This window comes from Sipha flava, unplaced genomic scaffold (assembly GCF_003268045.1).
Source record: "Sipha flava isolate LNK unplaced genomic scaffold, YSA_version1 48_pilon_pilon, whole genome shotgun sequence".
In the NCBI taxonomy this organism is placed as follows: domain Eukaryota; kingdom Metazoa; phylum Arthropoda; class Insecta; order Hemiptera; family Aphididae; genus Sipha; species Sipha flava.
Window position 1 is genome coordinate 509624 of NW_020273306.1, and position 19561 is coordinate 529184.

Below are 19561 nucleotides of genomic sequence, written 5' to 3' on the forward strand. Positions count from 1 at the left end.
ATTTGCGCAGTTTTGATTGGTCGGAGTGACTTGAAAACGCACCAAACCACCGACAACACAATATCGTCAGATCGCGCGCCTTATTTAATCTTCACACGCTTACGGCGTCCGATTTACGTGGGTGTGCTGATGCATCGGGGACGGGTATCCAACGAGCCGAAAGGCACAAGGTATGTACTCACGTTTACGTTTACCTATACTTAATCACGAGTACCTATGTAGTTGAACTACTTTATTGCCACATGTTCGAACTTAATATTTTATTTTATTTTCTTTTTTTGTATCTGATAGCAAAAATTCATATTTTATTCGTCGTGTTGATACCCGATACATTTTTATTGGGAAAATATGAAGTGGTGATTGATTTGTATTTTCCTCGGCTAAACAGGACATTTAAGACATTCAAACGTATATTCTTGATGGATTCGTTTTGAATTAATCAAAAAAAAAAAAAAAAAAGAAAAAATATTGTTTGAATTAAAAGTAACCGATACAGAATGAGTTTTAAAAAAGTAATTAGTCTCATAGATTCAGTAGATTTTCATTCATTTGCGACAAAAATATTATAATAATCTGGATATGGACGATATAACTTAAAATGTTAAAATGTTGTGTTACCAGTTTTAATTTTTGAACTAATATATTTTAATCGTGTCGATTTTAAATTGAACATGCGTTTAAAAATTAATAAAATAATCTTAATTAAATCAATTTGATATTTTTTTTGTAGTAGTTATTTTGAATTTTTATTTGTTTATGTTTCGATCTTAATTAACTAAAAAATAATAATTTTGTTAATATTATCGACATTGTTACAGCCCGATAAAAATGTTTAGTGTATATTAAATTATTGAAGAAACAAAAATAATATACGTTTGTTGCATTAATAGTTCAAAAAAATTTTCAATGTCTTTAAAAGAAAATTACTGTGTTATATAGCCATTGATTCTATTGTAAAAGTATTACATTATGCTACATACGTAGAACTATTATAGTATTTGATTGAAAAAAAAAAAATGGACATCTATTAACAAACTAAAATATTATTTACTAATAATTGTGTTAATATATTCAGTAATTCCAAATAGTTTTTTGTTTAAAATAATTCCACTATTAAAACAATTAAGTATGAACTAATGCGTTTTAAAATACGAAATTTGTAAGTAATTTAGTAATTTTAACCTTTTTGTTAGACAATATTTTATAAAAATTCTGAAGAGTGTTCTTGAGACTGGGATATAATATTTTTGTTAAATATTGTGGTTTCGTCGTATATATATTATTGTAGTTTTAAACATTTCACAATTATAATAACATAACTCAAGAATCAATTAAAAAATGTGTCCCATATTTTTGTAAATTTATTCAATGAATTTATGTACATTAAACCACAAATCTAATAATTTATAAGTAGGTATACATTACAAACCCATTTTTAAGTAATATATTAATCAAAATGATTTAATTTTAAAGTAAGGTTATAGCTTATGTATTAACTGTTTTTTATTCATTAGGAATTATAGAGAAAATCATTTGAAAGTATTGTAATATTAAATTTTTAAACGTGACATTTGTATTAAGTTATTAATACATAATATAAGAAATTTGTTGACAAAAGAGTATAGTAGTCGCTTTCGATCCAATAGCTCTAAAACGGTAACACGGATTTTGGATTTACTGAAGTAAAAATCATTTTTAAAAAGGATTTTGAATATATATATAAGCATTGAACATTTTCTTTACAGCTAGCCATATTTATTTACACGATTGCCATGTATATAAAATATCATACTTATGTTTACATATTTCATACATACAACATTTCAGAAGAAACAGTTATTTTAGTATCATTCATTCAGTCATTCATTGGTTCAAATATAACTATGTTTACCTAATATCTATATGTACTTACATTTCTATGAGTTTCTACAACATTTCATATCTGATCTGTGCATTATATTTTTGTTCGTGGTGATATAAGGTTGCTTTACCTCTCAATAACAGATTTAGTTAGATGTTTTCATCCCACATGTGTATTGTGTATTAGATGAGTACTATACTATATTTAATGAATTAACAAATGAACTAACGTGTTTACGCATAAAAGGCTTTATGTTTTCCTACTTTATTCGTGGGCATTGTTGTTTGATAATTGCCGGTTAATTAAAATCGATGTGCACCACATCCAGTACCAGTACCTACTAAAATGTGTCTACGACAGTTTAATCACACTGCAGGGCCGTGGTTTAAACTATGCCTCCCCCCACGTATTTTACATTCATCTCATTGTTGAAAACAAAACGATTAAAATAAATAACAATAATGAAAGAAAAATAATCCGTTATAACGTATTACTTTATACCATATTTAGAGAAGTCACAGTTTTACATGATAAAAGTGTGTTAAAAACGAGTCAATAAAATATTAATAAATATTAAAACTCGTGTACACTTGTGTGTTTCAGGAGAGCGGGTGGATAGTTCAACGTTGCTGTTGGGGGGGCGGTCGCGATGGCCATGGAAGATGAGGACGGTGGTGGCGGAAGCGATACGCCACCGGTGGAGGTTATGATGGAGCGGCGTCGGCGACCTGGCAGAGAACAATGGTCAAACAAAACGGATTTTCTGATGTCGGTCATAGGATTTGCCGTGGACTTGGCTAATGTATGGCGGTTTCCTTACTTGTGCTATAAAAATGGTGGTGGTGAGTTTATCTACGTTAGGCCGTTTTAACATACGTGAATCCTTAATCTTAATATGATTTAAACTGTGTACATAATCGTGATTGAACATTGACACGATTTTAGGTTTTAATTTTCAATGGTTATTGATCAAGGGACTAGGTTATAACATATATTAATTTCGTAAAATAGGTTTAGTATATGCGAAGATCAATAGTTTTAGTAATGATAAAATTTACTAACATTCTGTTTAAAGATTCTATATAATATAAAGAATCTTCATTAATTATAATGATAGAAATATTATTTCTATCTATAATAATTATTAATATCTGTATTTATATACTGAGCGTACTCGTGTATATTTTTATTGACTTATCAGGATTAGGTCTCTTAAATAGGCAAAATTAAAACAAAAAACAAATGGTAGTAGGGGTGAGAGTTAAACTTATTCTCATCATTAGTCGATCATTCAAATATATGCCCCCTCAAGTTTCCTTCTGTTTTGTTTGCTTACTCCACTGCATCATTATTTTACTGACAAAAGTTGAGTGATAACTCAGTATATTAACACTGGACAAGTAAAAATACAATTTTACTTATAATATACCCATGTATTGTGATTTTAAATAAATGTAATGGACATTGGTTAAATTGTGAGATATCACACCTTATATGTCAATAAAACATTAAATCAACGTTAATGAAATAATATGACTAGTAAATTTCACATTAGTCTTACATAGTTTTTAATTTTAATCTTACAAAAATAATATAATCAATATAATATTAAGATAAATTTTAACATTAATGTAATAAAAATAAAGTATGTGCAATTATTATTTCTGGTATATTATTGTATTCAAATCAAAATAATTTGATTAGGTAATGATTAAAATTTAAGTATTTCTAAAGATAATATAATATCTTTTTTAAGATAGCTGTACTATATATTACATATTTACAGAAAAATAATATCAAATGATTAAATTTGTTTTTATTTATATAAATATTTGAATAGTTTTTAATTTTAAATTAAAAAATTCATTTAACGATGTGTGTTGCAGTGGTTATATAACAGCAAAGTTAAAGTTAAACTTGTATCTTATTTCAAAATTGATTCTATTAAATTTAAATTCTAATTTTTATCAATTTTTTTTTTTATTTTAGTATATATTAATACATTTTAAAATTCTAATGCAAATAAAATCAAATGTCATTGATAATAGTTATAAAAAGTAAAACTCTCAGTAAAACTCTCTTAGACCAATACTTAATTAATCAATAAAAATAATAAAAGACATTTTTCTTTTTAAAATAGAATAAAAATTGGGTAGATACTTTTTTTGTGAACCGGGTGAAAAGAGAGGTTTTATTGTGAATTTCTTTCTGAGGTTCTTATTACGGTTAAGTATAAAATAAGGATCGAAAAAACCTAACCGTTTAAGATGTATTAAAAAAAAAAAAGAATGAATATCAGAAGGGTAAGTGCTCCGGAACTGTTGACAATTTTCTTGCTCGATCGCCTTTTTCAGCGCGTATTTCATTGACGAACACATTTTTATAAAAAGAGGTTTTATAAAGTTAAAATGGATTTTAACGTGCCTTTTATAATTCCTAAAAAAAATATGAAATTATTGAAAATTGTTAAATAAAATCGTTTTTTATTTTTTTGAGTCAATATGAAGGTGAAAATGTCATTATATAGAATGGTTCTCAGGGATTTTTCGATTGAATTATGTTGATATTAAATTTATTTTTTATTTTTTTACTGTCTTAAAGTTTAATTGAATATGAGTTCATATCACTTATTGCCACGCTTATATTTTGATCCCTCATTTGCCTGGGAAAAATCATTTGAAATTTTCATTTCTATAAAATTACAAACCCTTAATAAAAGTAATAAACATTTAAAAATATCGCAATTGAAAATTGAATATTTAGAATTTGAATAATTGCAGCAAATATAATTTTTTAAGAAAACTATATCAGGTTTTTTTGGTTTTTCAGGTTATATTGTCTACCTATTGAAATAAATTTCTAATTTGAATATATTAGATAATCTTATCTTATACCATATATTTATACAGCTACACTACGTTTAGATACTACACTACTATTTTAGTGATAAATGACGACTTTAATGTTATTGTTGTTGAAAAAGTTATCTCATTTATACTAATTTAATACCTACCTAATTAATCAATAAATCTACCGGATACGCTTACCCCTTTTTTAAAACTTGCATTACCTACCTATGATTATGAAACTAATTAATTAATTTTCAATTTCGATACTATGAGATTTTCACAACAACTTGTACCAAATAATAACTATTTTGTAATTTTATTAAATAAACATTTCAAAAGTTTATTTCTAGACAGTTAAAGGATGGAAATATGAATTTAGTTATACTTTTATAATATGACTTCTTTTTATTAAACTGTACTTAAATAAAAATAAATTAATATTTACAGAGATATTTCTAACAGGATATTATGGTGAAACTACTGTATCGTGTACTTATTTTATTTTATAAAAATTAAATTAATGATTTAATATTAAAAAATAAATATCTATTCTAAAGTTAAATAATTATAAGCAAGAAATTTTAACTTATATTAGTTATATATATATATATATATATATATATTGCAGGTATGACATGATTAAAAATTAGGAAAGTTATACGTTGTTTTTGAGATAAATATATGATTTATGACTTATTTGTTTGTACACCTCAACCCACCAACTAGGATACATTATTTTCTAATTTATCCTCTTTCGCAAAGAATCACTCTATCATAATTATTATTGAAACTGTAAACAATGTATTGGTTAATGAGTATTAGATTTAGTAGGTTTTCTTGGACTCGGAAAACAACAATTTAAATACTGATATTGTATAAACTATAAACACAAAATACATTTATGATTCACCAGGTGCCTATAACAATGTAGAAGATACATTGTATTTGTATAGCATTTTACTGACATCAATTCATTTTTTTAATACAATAAAATTATTTCAATAATTAGTAAAACCTAATTACAAACTTTTTCACTGTTATACTCATATAGTGTTAAGTTTTTTTTTTGTATCAAATAAAAAGTAATCGAATGCATCACTGTTGTATAAAATATAAATTGTTATTTTGTCATATTTTATTTAATTGTGAACGTACATTTTTTTTATTAATAATCAATGTTTACTAACCAAATTCATTCGTCATTATTGCACCTTATGTTTTCATTATCTATTATGTTGTTTATTCAATATTGTTAAATTATTGTTGGTTTTACTAACCAATCTCATATTTTAATCATTCATGTGTGTAAGAGATAATAATTTTCGTAACGTATATTATAATAATATGATTTATTTACAGGTTTGTATTGTATATTTGAGATATTTTAGTCTACTCAGAACATAATAGTTGTCGCCTCTTTGGTTTATATTATAGTCGACTACCACACGTCTGTTTTCAATTTATTCAATATACAATCTTTTTGTCTAAATAATGATCGATTTACAGTCTCTTACTATGTATATATATATATATATATATATATATATATATATATATATATATAAATATATCATATACATGTGTGTACGTAATTTGACTAGAAGCATATACTGGTTTTTTCACTTTTCAAAGGGTCGCCGAACGATAGTGTTACACAGCACATTTTTACTTTTCAGACGAATACATGCTAATTAGATGTTGTATCATTTTCATTTTTCCCCTCAAAAATAACTAATAACCCGAAGTGAGTAAGGTGCTGGGCACACCGGAGAATTTTAAAACAATAGATTGAGTAATATTTTATGTGACAAAAATGATTTATGAACAGTGGTACATGACATATCCATAATGTACTTTTGGTCCACAGCAAATGCATTTTGCTTGCACTAGAATCACGAAGAGTTAAATAGCGTGCGCGGGATTTCATAACAAGCGGTGAGACACTTTGGAACTTAATATAGTTATCGATATTTTGATTTCTCACCGAATATGATTGTCAATATATGTGTGCACGCATAACTGATTTGTCACATTTTTTTAAAAAAAAACTATAAAATTATTTAACATACTATTACGTATCTAATTGAGTTTGGCCCGTTTAAAAATTTAAATAAATAAATATGAAGAATTTGTGTATGAAGGATACGAGAAGCGTATATGTAAAACTCTTCTAGATTGTAATTCGTATAGATCAGTAGTTCGCACTCATCGAACCTGATCAAAGGGGTTTCCTACGGGAAATGAGAAAATTTTGTTAGCGGCCGGAAATAATGTTCGAACATACGGAAATGGTTCATTATTGATAAAGCGTACAGACTATATATGCATACATATACCTTTAGGCATATCGAAAATCAAAAGGTGTAAACTTAAATCATTGGTCTATAGATTAAATTTAGTAGGTACTATATTAAACATCGAATTCTACGGATATCCTGAGTTTAGATTTTCCTATAAAATAATTAAAACTTTTTAAACATTTATTTATTTGAGATTATCGATGATTTCTTAAATCTAAGAATTTTTTTGTGTTTCTTATATTATTTAAGTATTGAATAAATAAAATATTTATATTAATTTATAACAAATATACATATAAAAAATTATTGTATTTAAAAAAAGGTTTTTAACACACATCCGAGAGCCTTAATAAGTATGAATTATTATAATATAAAATATATAAAAAATATACTCGAATAAAAAATAAAACCCTAATAATATCAATATATAGCATAAGAGTTTTATGATTTTTGAATTTAAACTTTAATTGGTTTGTGTAATATATTAACTTGACTAGAAATTAGATTAAAGTATTTAGTGATTATTAAAAATTGTAGTATTATTGTCTAAGAAATTTTAATAAATACCTCGATTTTCGATTTTATGAAAATAACTATTTAATTTTACGCATTCTACAATGTTGCAATTATATTAAAAATAATAATCATATTGAGCATGGAACTCTAAGTAAATTATAATTCATACTAATAAATTTAAACTTAATAGTAACATTTTGATAATACAATTTTTAATTAATATACCAAGCATATTTTACACATTATTTAAGTATAGTATACCTATTATGGTATTTTAAAAGAAATTATATTGACAACATTTGATATTCATATTGTTTTAGTATTTGATTAGAACAAGGGAGTCGCTGGGTTTACAAAGATAGTAGTCAAATATCATCTGTGTAAGACTTATTGAAAGTTAAGTAATATTAAAAGTATTTTAAGAAAGTATTACATAAAAGTAATGTATTATACTTTAAATCGTAAATTATTGGAATTATATTCGTGCAAGACCTACTACGAATCGTCTAAATTATATTCTACAATATTATGATACATGAATAAAATCCTCTATTTGATTTTTTTTCTGGGCCTGAAATGAAAAATAATCCATCGGGCAATTATTGTTCGTATTTTACCTTTTAGTGATTCCATTGACGTTTTACCCGATCAACTCTTGATACGATAAACCTCTTACTTGAAATTCATTTATTATATAGATGAAATTCCGGAAGTCGGCAGATAATGCTGCTTTAAGAGTAATAGTCTTAAAAAATTAATTTGCACAAATCTGGTTAGAAATACAAACAAATTTAACGTAACATTTTATTTTATCAAATCATGATTGAATTAATCCGAGAAAATAATTGCTTTTATTTTTTTTGGATTAGTTCAAAATAATTTTTTAAGTATAACTATTTACATTAGGAATGCAGTAAACTATTTCAATCGTATAGTGTTAACTTTTAATATCATTATTATTATTTTTTTATTTATAAGTGTGAAATAATAAAATTGTGATGATTAATTTTATTGCAAGAAACGTTTAATCAAAAATGTAATAGCTTAAGTTTTTGATTGGTACCTGTAAAATGTTTCATATTTTTTCTGCATTAATATACTATTTTGTTTAAAATAAAAGTTATAATAATTAAATTCCATGCCTGTATACAATATAATAAATTAGATTTAAGGTGATATAATTGATTCGATAAATTATACTACTAAACCGGATGATGATATTATAATGTCAATATAGTCCATAATTATAATGCAATATTCACTTACTCTTTGACGTCTTCCGTTGTGTTACTGATTTACTATTAATTATTTGAAATTCTCCTTTATTTCTATAACTCGTTTTACACTCAAGATATCTTTTATAATAATGTATGATGTAACTAATTATATTAAACTTCAAACCACTTTGTCATATAGAATGGAATCAAAGAGAACAATATGGATTCATGCATTGAATTCATACTTACTATATAAAAAAGACAAAAATTAAATATTAAATTAATAATAATTATTAAATATTATTAATGTAAATATATTTTTATTTCTGTCTATGGTGCTAATTCTAATAGGGTAACTTTCTAAAATATTCACTGATTGCATTATTTATACGAATAGTGATATCGAGGGAACGGATTTATATGTAAATGCATATTTTTATTAAAACGAGATATTTAAGATTTGATAAGAAATGTTTATGATTTAAATCATTCCTATTAAAATGATGATACTTTTATTTTTACATATTTTGGTATAATTACATATTTTTACATATTTCACTAATTTTTAAATATTTTTAAACATATTTTTATCATTTCATCATTCATACGTCTTCTTCGTACGAAAATACAAGAAATTATTTCAAAATTAGATCCAGAAACTTCTATCGCTGTTGAAAAAGCTCAAAATATTATGCTAAATAAAACATTGAAAATAATTTAATTTTAATTAAAAATAATTTAACAAAAATATTAATAAAAAATATGTCCCCAAATGATAGTATGCAAATTGTTGAATCAGCGATTAAAACTCGTAAGCGGACCAATAGATGTAAAAAAGAAAATTCATGCTGTTACAGAAAAAAATTCCAGACAATATTCATTTTAAAACAATCAATGACATAATGAGTGGCAGACACCCTTCTAAAAATTTGGAATTATCGCCTTCTGATAGTACGCACTTGAAATATGCTTTTAATACGTCGGTTGATATGAAACGATAATTTAGCCGTTTTGAAAATATTTTGATACCTAATAGGTGACATTTAATATATGATAATTTAAAAGATATTGTAATAATTCAATACAACAAATCATTTTGATAATTTAATAATAATAATCACTTTTTTTCCCCACATATTTGGATGTTTTTAACACATATTTTATAAATTATACTTACATATATATGTAAATATTTCTGTATTTTTATTACATATAAATCCGTTCCCTACTGATATCATATGATTTCTGTTAACGTTATAATATTAGCATTTTTTTCATAAAATGATATAACAGTTTATAATAGTTTACTGTTTTAATTAAATTAATTAATCTAAATTTTTAAAAAAAAATTCGTCTTGGGTAACTTTTTTTTAGAAAAATAAAAATTATACATACTTATTATAGTTATATACTAATATTATACACTTATTATGCTATAAATTATTATAGCTATAAATTGAATATTATTCTAATTTAAAATAAAATAAACACAAATACAATATAAATAAAATTATTATACAATATTTATAAATTGCTTGAAACAAAAAAGTGAAGCATTTTAAGGATTTCTTATTGTAAATACCAATATCAGTACAGGAATTCAAACATTTAAATTTTAAAATAATAAAAAATTTAATTAAGGGTTAAAATTAGGAAATGGTTACTATTCGTAAATTAATATATAAATAAGTAAATAAATAGTTTGTACATAGAAATAAAGTACAAATTTAATATATAATATATGTATTTTACAAATATAATAATACTCCAGGCTAAGCATTTATTTATATATTTATTTCTACATATGAAGTATTTGTTTATTTATTTATGTATTAATTTAAATGATAATTAATTATATATTTCCATCAATTGATGGCTTTTTCTCCAATTCCTTAGTTTTTAAAATTATAATTTAATCTATTTACTATTATATATTATTTTATATTTTATGTTTATTTTACAACAGTTGAACTTATTGTAAAACTTATTTTTACAGATTGTTCAATCGCACATAAAATTAGAAAAAAAAATAATTGTAGATAATAGTTGTGTATAAAGTGGTAACTATCATTCTTAACTAATTTGACAAAAAATATACAATATAAGTTGAAATTCTTATTTGTTAATAAACATAGTAATCATAAGCTTTACTTGATTATTACTACTCAATTATGAGTGAAAAACAATAAAGAAAACTTAACCTGCAGTTTCGGAAAATAGAATTCTTTTAAAACAATATTATTTTAATTGTTGATTAATTCTTCGAAAATCATAATGCTGATATCTATGTAACTATATAATATTTTCAATACATATGTGTGTATTTAATAATATTGTGTACCTGAAATATCTGTTAGTTTGATAAAAATTAATTCAACGAAAACGTTTTAATATTATTTTACTTTATATTGTGTATAGTATTTTTGTTACATTTTAGGGGCATTTTTAATACCATATTGTACCATGTTGTTGGTTGGAGGAATTCCTTTGTTCTACATGGAATTAGCCCTTGGGCAATTTTATCAAACTGGAGCAATAACATGCTGGGGTAGGCTAGTTCCATTGTTCAAAGGTAAGCAATGATTTTTTTATGGTTTATTGAACTTTAAGACTGATTTATACTTTGATTACTTTTAATACTTTGATTTTATTTAGGCATTGGATATTCTGTTGTTTTAATCGCGTTTTACGTGGATTTTTATTACAATGTCATTATTGCTTGGGCGTTGCGATTTTTTTTGGCTTCATTTACGGACATTTTACCTTGGACAACCTGCGATAACGACTGGAATACAATTTTTTGCCAACCAGTAAATTTAATTTTAATATTTAATCTTTTACATTTATACATAAAATTTAGTAATTAAGACTAAGGTAAAATAATATACTTTTATCAAGAAATTAATAATATAATAATTTATTAATTTATAATAATTATTATTATTATTCTTTTAAAATTTTATAAGTGCACGAAATTACTATTTATTAAATTTTAACTATAAATTGATCTAAGTATATAAATACAATAAACCATAAAAGTATATTATAGGTATATAAATAAATGGCTTTATCCTTTCTCTGACTTTTAGTAGACTTTTAATAATTAATTAAAAAGTATATTTAAAAACCAATTTTGTAATAATAGTTGTTTTAATTCTCTTTTTCTTTTATTGCTTTAGTGTTACTTATACTTTAGTCAAAACATTTTTAGTTAATTTTTCATTTTTTAAATTTGTTTCGATTAATATCTTAATTTTTAAATTATGCAGCTAACGATATGGTCAAATGATTCAAGCTTAAACTCTGTAGATAATGTTACATTATTAGCAAATGATTCTCGTTTAGCGTCTGCTTCTTCGGAATACTGGCTGTAAGTTGTTTAGTCTTATTTAATATATAAAACAAATATTAAAAAATTACTTCTATTTTTTTCAGACGTAAAGTACTTGAATTAAATCATAGCGAAGGTATTCATGATTTGGGTTATATTAAGTGGGATATGGCAGGGTGTTTATTTTTGGTTTATCTAATATGCTACTTCAGTTTGTGGAAAGGAATATCTACATCAGGAAAAGTTGGAATTTCATTTATAATTTACATAATATACAATTATTATTAAATAATTCTTAAAAATATTTTTACCTTAGGTTGTATGGTTTACTGCATTATTTCCATACGTAGTCTTAATTTTCTTACTCATAAGAGGAATTACTTTACCTGGTTCAGCACAAGGAGTGCGTTATTATTTATATCCAAATTTTTCAATGATCGCTAAACCCGAGGTAAGATTATTTAATTTATAATATAAAATATGTTATACTTACAATACATATTATATAAAACTTTAAAAAATACTTAAAAAAAAAATTAAAATTATACAGGTGATAAATATTTTAATAAATCAAAATAAAAAATGAAACTTTCTATGTAATACGTTTAAATTCAGAGTACCTATCTAATAAAAAATGTTGTGTTTATTGAACAATAACTTATCACTTATACATCAAGTATGTATAAAATATAAAATAGTATTTTTTTTAATATTAATACAAAAAAGTTTTTCAAAACTATTGCTAATTTAATAACCTCTTTTCTCCACCAGTTTACAGACAAACGTAAAAAACAAGTTTACCACCTAACCCACCCTCCAAATATTAAGTATTATATTCACCGCATATTTTTATTGTTAATATTATACAGCTGTTTATGTATTCCACTAACATTGCGTCGGATAAAGCAGTGTCCATTATGAACAACCATCGTGGAAATGGGATTGTCGTGTCGAAATGAGATTTCATTTTCCTGTTGAATTTCATATTGACCACTATAAGTAGCCTAAGTATATGCGTATACAGATATACTATCATCTCAAAAATTCGAAATATATAGCTAATACTTTCTAACTTCCTGAGTTATATCGTGAACAACCGCCTTCAGAATAAATTTGATACTAAAATATTAATGCTTACACACATTACTATTCACCTATAGATATATACCACTTATGGATAATCCTATATGTGTTGTGTGTATAAGCAGAGTTAACACTCAAATATTTTATATTTTTGACAGTTGAGCTAATTTAAAAACTGAAATAAAAAAATACAATGTTTATTTTTAAGTTAAGTTAAAAAATGTAATTTGGATATGTAATTTATAGTATAATATATAATGGTGATATAGAATATTTTATTCTTTTTTTTTTTTTAGATCGTTATAATGTTTTAAATAATACTCACAATTTAGTTTTCTTTAAAAAATAATTGATTAGTTGATTTCATATTTATGTAGGTACTGAATTATTTTAGAATTTATTTGATTTTGAATAACTAAACTAATTTTTTTTTTATAATTGCAAGTTATACGAAATTTAAGTTATATTATATAATTTTTTATTATACCTTAGAACTACTTGCTTGCCCATTTTGTATTTTGTTTATAAAATAATTTATTTTTTCTTTTGCACAATCAATATTTTTATAATTATAGATGTACATTCATCAATAATTTAGTGTTACAAAGTAAACAAAATTATAATAATTCACATATTAATCAATTTTATGTTTGCATGTTTTTTGTAATATAAAGTTCCATTCTATACTATCGATGTTGTTAGGTTTGGGTAGATGCAGCAACACAAGTTTTTTTTTCACTTGGTCCAGGATTCGGAGTGTTATTAGCATATGCTTCGTATAACAAATACCATAACAACGTTTTAAGGTAATAATGATATTATAAATAAAGAATTAGTACCTACTTGAAAATATTTTTTGTCCATCGGTATTTACGGTATTTAGTAAAATTTATAATTAAAATTCAAATAGTTGTAAATGGAAACAATAATCTTATTGTACACAACTGAAAGTAAAAAGACAAAAAAAAAGATAAAAAAAAAATGAATTTCAGCTATTCCAAACTAGGTAATAAGAAAAATTGTGTTTTCAATTAGATAAGAGTTTCCTATCATGTAATTTGAATAAATTGTCTTAAATTTTACTTTTTGTTTTAAATTAAGTAGAATAAAGTACATTAATTATAAATAAAAATGCCTACATTTTATTTCTACTCGATTGTAATATTAGCTTGAAGAAAACATCTTTAAGATTCTTTTCTCCAAAATTACAACGCTGATATTAAATAAAAACAAAAATGATCAGATGGACATAGAGAAATTATTTATTTTAGAATTCATAGGATTATAATATAATATTACTTTGTTAATCATCAAAAGGTTTAACTACCTAATTTATAATATTGCACATTTAATAATATGTCTTTACATTTATTTAATTCGTGTGTATAATTTATAATTATTTATATCTAACCGTTTAGGGATGCATATTTGGCGATAATGTGCAATTCGATTACTAGTTTTTTATCGGGTTTCGTTATTTTCACCGTATTGGGTTATATGTCTCATGTTTCTGGTCGCCAAATCCAACACGTGGCCACTGAAGGACCGGGTTTGGTGTTCATCGTATATCCTGCTGCAATAGCAGCTATGCCAGGATCTGTATTTTGGGCCTTGATATTCTTCATGATGTTACTCAATTTGGGCCTCGACAGTTCGGTACGATAAGCAATTTTAATATATTACAATAAATATTATATTACAATAATATAATAATATAATATTACAATAAATTACAATGTCATATTTTACAGGTATATTTTTTTATATTTTGTTAAAAATTGCTTTCGAAAGCTTAACATGGTATTGTACCAATAATTCTTATACTATTCTTATAATTATTTTTTTGTAATTTATATTTCTTATAGAATACATATAATAATATTCGTAATAACATATTAATATATTAGATGTATATTATTATTTACATATTATTGTAGTACATTTATCAACTAAAATTGCATACTAAAATTTGAATTACGAAATATTTAGCATATATTATTGTAATTCGTATATATTGTACGTGTTTTTATTGATGTGTGATTTATTATAGTTTGGTGGATCGGAAGCCATCATTACTGCGATGAGTGACGAATTTCCATTAATCAGACGTAATCGAGAAGTATTTGTAGCATTATTGTTTCTACTGTACTTTGTGGTTGGTCTTGCATCGTGTGCTCAAGGTGGATTTTACTTTTTTAACTTACTTGATCGCTACGCCGCTGGATATTCTATGCTTATTGCTGTATTATTTGAAACTATTGCTGTTTCATGGATCTATGGTTTGTATTTATACTATTGAACTAAGCGACATTTTTTGACAAACCCGAATTCGCACAAAAAAGTGTTTTGGGAAAAAATTGATAAAAAAAAAAAATGATGAATATAATGTGAAACTAAGTAGGAATTATAGGTAGTCTTTTGGATGTACATGAATCGGAACATCGATAAAACTCTTCATTGTTTGTGTTAACACCATTGGCATATATTGGGTAGTTTTGTTAGTTACACAATAAAGAATGAAAGTATAGAAATACGGATGACTAGTTTTTCAATTAGATTACATGCTATATTGAGAGGCGAATTGGCTGTACTTTACCTACTTACCCATTGTTCAATCATAATATTTTATAGGATTTTCAGCATTCTGAAGGCTACTATATTATTCCTAAATAGTCAAAAACCTTATCTTATGCACATCTACATTGATATGTCTCAATATGTATATATACATTTTAATTTATTTTGTATTTATGCATAGATAAATAAATAATATTTTAAATCTTTATTCTGATTATTAAATACGTTCTTTAAGTTCCGATTAGCATTTTTTTGAGTTGTAAATTTACTTCGAAATCTTTATTTTGTTTATATTTTTAGATTTATATTATGTGAACTAATAATTATACTAAACGTGTTAATAATACTTAATACTTAACGAGTAATAATTAACATTCTCGTTTTAAAACTAAAATAAATAGGTGTTGATCGGTTTTGCGATGACATTAAAGACATGATGGGTCATATGCCTGGCATTTATTGGAGATTCTGTTGGCGTTTTGCTGCTCCGTTGTTTTTTAGTGGTAAGTGAGGGAGAAAATATACATCGCGAAGAAAGCTAAAAAAAAAAGAGATAATATTACATTACAAATATTTTATTTTATTTAAGTTTATCATAGTGTATGGACTTTTGGGATATGAACCATTAACATATGAAGGTTATGTGTATCCAGCGTGGGCAAACGTACTTGGATGGATAATAGCTGGCAGTAGTGTCGCAATGATTCCAGCGGTAGCATTATACCAATATCTTAATACTTCTGGAACGGGTTTAGAAGTAATTTATTTTTCTTAAAACTTTGTAATTTGTATTATTATAATAAAAATAATAATAACAATTTCAGAGGTTAAAAACCCTAACAACACCTTGGCGAGACGAACACGATGACGATCCGATTTCTATTAATGGACTACACGTTCTCACTGATCCAGCACAAGTGAGATTAACCAGTCCTATTGCATCTGTAGATGTTTAAATTTTTATAGAAATTCATCGCATAATAAATTTGAACATTTGAAATCTAATACTTTCTCAACCAAGAGTAAATAATTAAATATTGATAATCACCAGAACAGTAGTAAAAATAGACAAATTAGTTGTTTTAATTAAAATAGTTGTAAAACATAGTTTTATTTAGTCTACTAATAAGTGTTAAAATTTTAAAAAGTTTGTGTGTGAAAATTTATCGAAAATCATTACGAAAATATGATTAAATAATTTTATGAAATAACTACTTATAGCTATTATAACTTACATAATTACATATTATATTTAGTAAAACATTCATTATTGCATTATATTAAATATGATAAGAGTTAATCATTGTTAGTTTGTTATTATAAGTTTTTAAAACCACGTTACAAAGTTGATATTTATTGAAGATACTTGTACTATATGGTTATTGACAATGATTATACAAATTATAACAATTATCTCAACCTATTGAGTAGAATAACAATTCGTCATTGGTTTGTATTTGATCAAGTTTTAAATAATCAATAGTATTGTAAGTTTAAATAAAGATACATTTAGATATATCAATAATAACATATAAGTACTACAGTAAAAGCTGGTTATAACGCGTTTTAAGTTTTTTAGTTTAAACTATAAACTATCACGTTTGAAGCAAGATCGTATAATCATTGTTAATGAAAAAAAAAAAAAAAATTGGTGAATAGTTAATTATTTTTTTCTAAATTATTCTTCAAGTAATCCAACTAACTATACATTTTTATATTATTTACTATATGAAATAATCATATATTTTTTTTTTAATGTTTAAATACATTTGTTTTTATGTTTTATTTTGTACTGGTGTTTATATATGTTTTTTTTTATGTCATTATTGTAATTTAGCTATTTGTTCATACTACAATTTTAAAATGTTTAAATACTATAGTAAAGATAAATGGTAATTCCAAAATAGTAACATATTAAACTTAATTTTTATCACGGAATAATTGTTACATCATATTCAATAACGAACAATCGCGTTTTAAACTTGATATTTTTAATGGGATATATACTCGTATGATTGACAATTTCTAAAAACTTATAAAACTTCTCACCTTCTATTACACAGAATAGCGTTAAACTGAGATCGTATTAAGCAGGTGTCAGCGTTTGCATAACATATAATATTATTGTATCCCTTACGTACCTAGTATTTTTATGTCATTCTTTAAACCATAAAATTAATTGCTATTATTTATTACTATTAAAAATACTAATTTGACTTTTTTTAACACTGATTACTAGCTATTTTTAGGGGAGTAAAAATCTTATAATAAATATTAAATCCATACAATTGAATGCTTGATATTTAATGTAATTTAAATTGATATTATAATTATGAACAATTTTTAATATTTTAGAACAGTTTTTTTTTCTAATTTTAGGGACTAGGTATTATAAAATATATTAAAAAATAAATTGACTCTAAATATGTTCCCAAAACACATAATCACACCCAAACATTAATATAGTAGGTATATAAAAATACCTATATTTCAAAACTAGCTAAAAAGCTATTAGGTATTTATCTATTAATATACTTATCTATCTAATTTAAGTTATAACCCCAGAATAAATAACTATGTTACATTTAATTTTTTTACGTTATCACGAAAAATTATCTGGTCCCCCACCCATAAACAATTCCGAAATACACCACTGCAATGCACTGTTACTAAGTACCTACTAATATTAATATGATATACAGTATACGACGTGTGTTGAATGAAATTGGTTGGAATCGGGGCCAGATTTTTTTTTTTTCATTAATTTGAGTTTTTATAAATCTTACATTTTTAAATCAGATAATTTTTCTTCAATACAAAAGTAGGTATTCTTATACAAATCAGTAGTATCAAAATTGAAATAAACATACATTTAAAAAACCACACACAAAAACATTATCTCAAATTAAAAAAAGATACCATATTAGAGTACATTTTTCAGTCAATAAAAATAATTAATCATAAGCAAGATCATGGGCGCCGACTATTGGGGTGTTACGGTGCTCGAGCATCCCATAGTTAATTTCATGGGATGCTCTGCACCTGATGAAATAAATAAAACATATAATTATTTAATACGTTAATATTATACGTCATGTAGAAATACCCTACAAATACCCTATTTTAATTGATATATGTTTTTGATTTTCTTGTTATTTTGGTCGTGTCGTCCGTAGACAACGACTGCGACGATAACGATATTATACTCGTATGAAGTACCTACGTAATAGTAATGCAATAATTAATAATAATGTATAGTGTGTGTAGTAGTTTGCAATTGGTAGTAATTAGTCTGCGTTCGGTCAACCAACGTACAAAAGTGATGTCAATAAACGAGTAATGCTTTGTTGATTTATTTATTTATTTTTATCATATAATTAGGATTATTATTTAGGTAAAAGTTAAATAATTTATGATTTTGGGCACCCTATGAAAATCGGAAAATTCGGCACCCATGAGCACGATATTGTATTCTTAGGAAATATAATTATTAGATGAAAATATTTGAAAAAAAAAAATACATAATATCCATGTATAATTTACTATTTTAAGTGTATTTTATCTGCTCTCTGTAATTTCTGTAATTGTTCCATATTATTTTGAATTTTACCCGGTACTTTTAATACCTTCTAATCCATTACATATTATGTGTTCATGGATACAATTTCAAATTTGGTTAGTTGATTAATTTGTGGAGAAGAACTTATTTTTAGGTAATCAGTATTTGAATTATATTCAATTGTTAGTCATAACATTTTAATAGTGTTTAAATTAAATGTGTATTGTTAGAGTTTTAGTGTACCTAGGTCAAAGTCTTGTGACAAAAA

At 24.5% G+C, this 19561-nt stretch overlaps 1 protein-coding gene across 1 annotated transcript; it reads left to right on the forward strand.

Moving 5' to 3' along the window:
* Nucleotides 1–26: 26 nt before the first annotated feature.
* LOC112690050 (sodium-dependent dopamine transporter) lies at nucleotides 27–16453 on the forward strand. Its single transcript, XM_025563949.1, has 12 exons — nucleotides 27–170; nucleotides 2465–2703; nucleotides 11181–11315; nucleotides 11399–11553; nucleotides 12013–12113; nucleotides 12179–12317; nucleotides 12391–12525; nucleotides 13860–13963; nucleotides 14576–14813; nucleotides 15208–15436; nucleotides 16136–16237; nucleotides 16324–16453. Exons 2-12 carry the CDS (start codon nucleotides 2511–2513, stop codon nucleotides 16353–16355), a joined length of 1563 nt encoding a protein of 520 aa, XP_025419734.1. The 5' UTR covers nucleotides 27–170; nucleotides 2465–2510; the 3' UTR covers nucleotides 16356–16453.
* Nucleotides 16454–19561: the final 3108 nt, after the last annotated feature.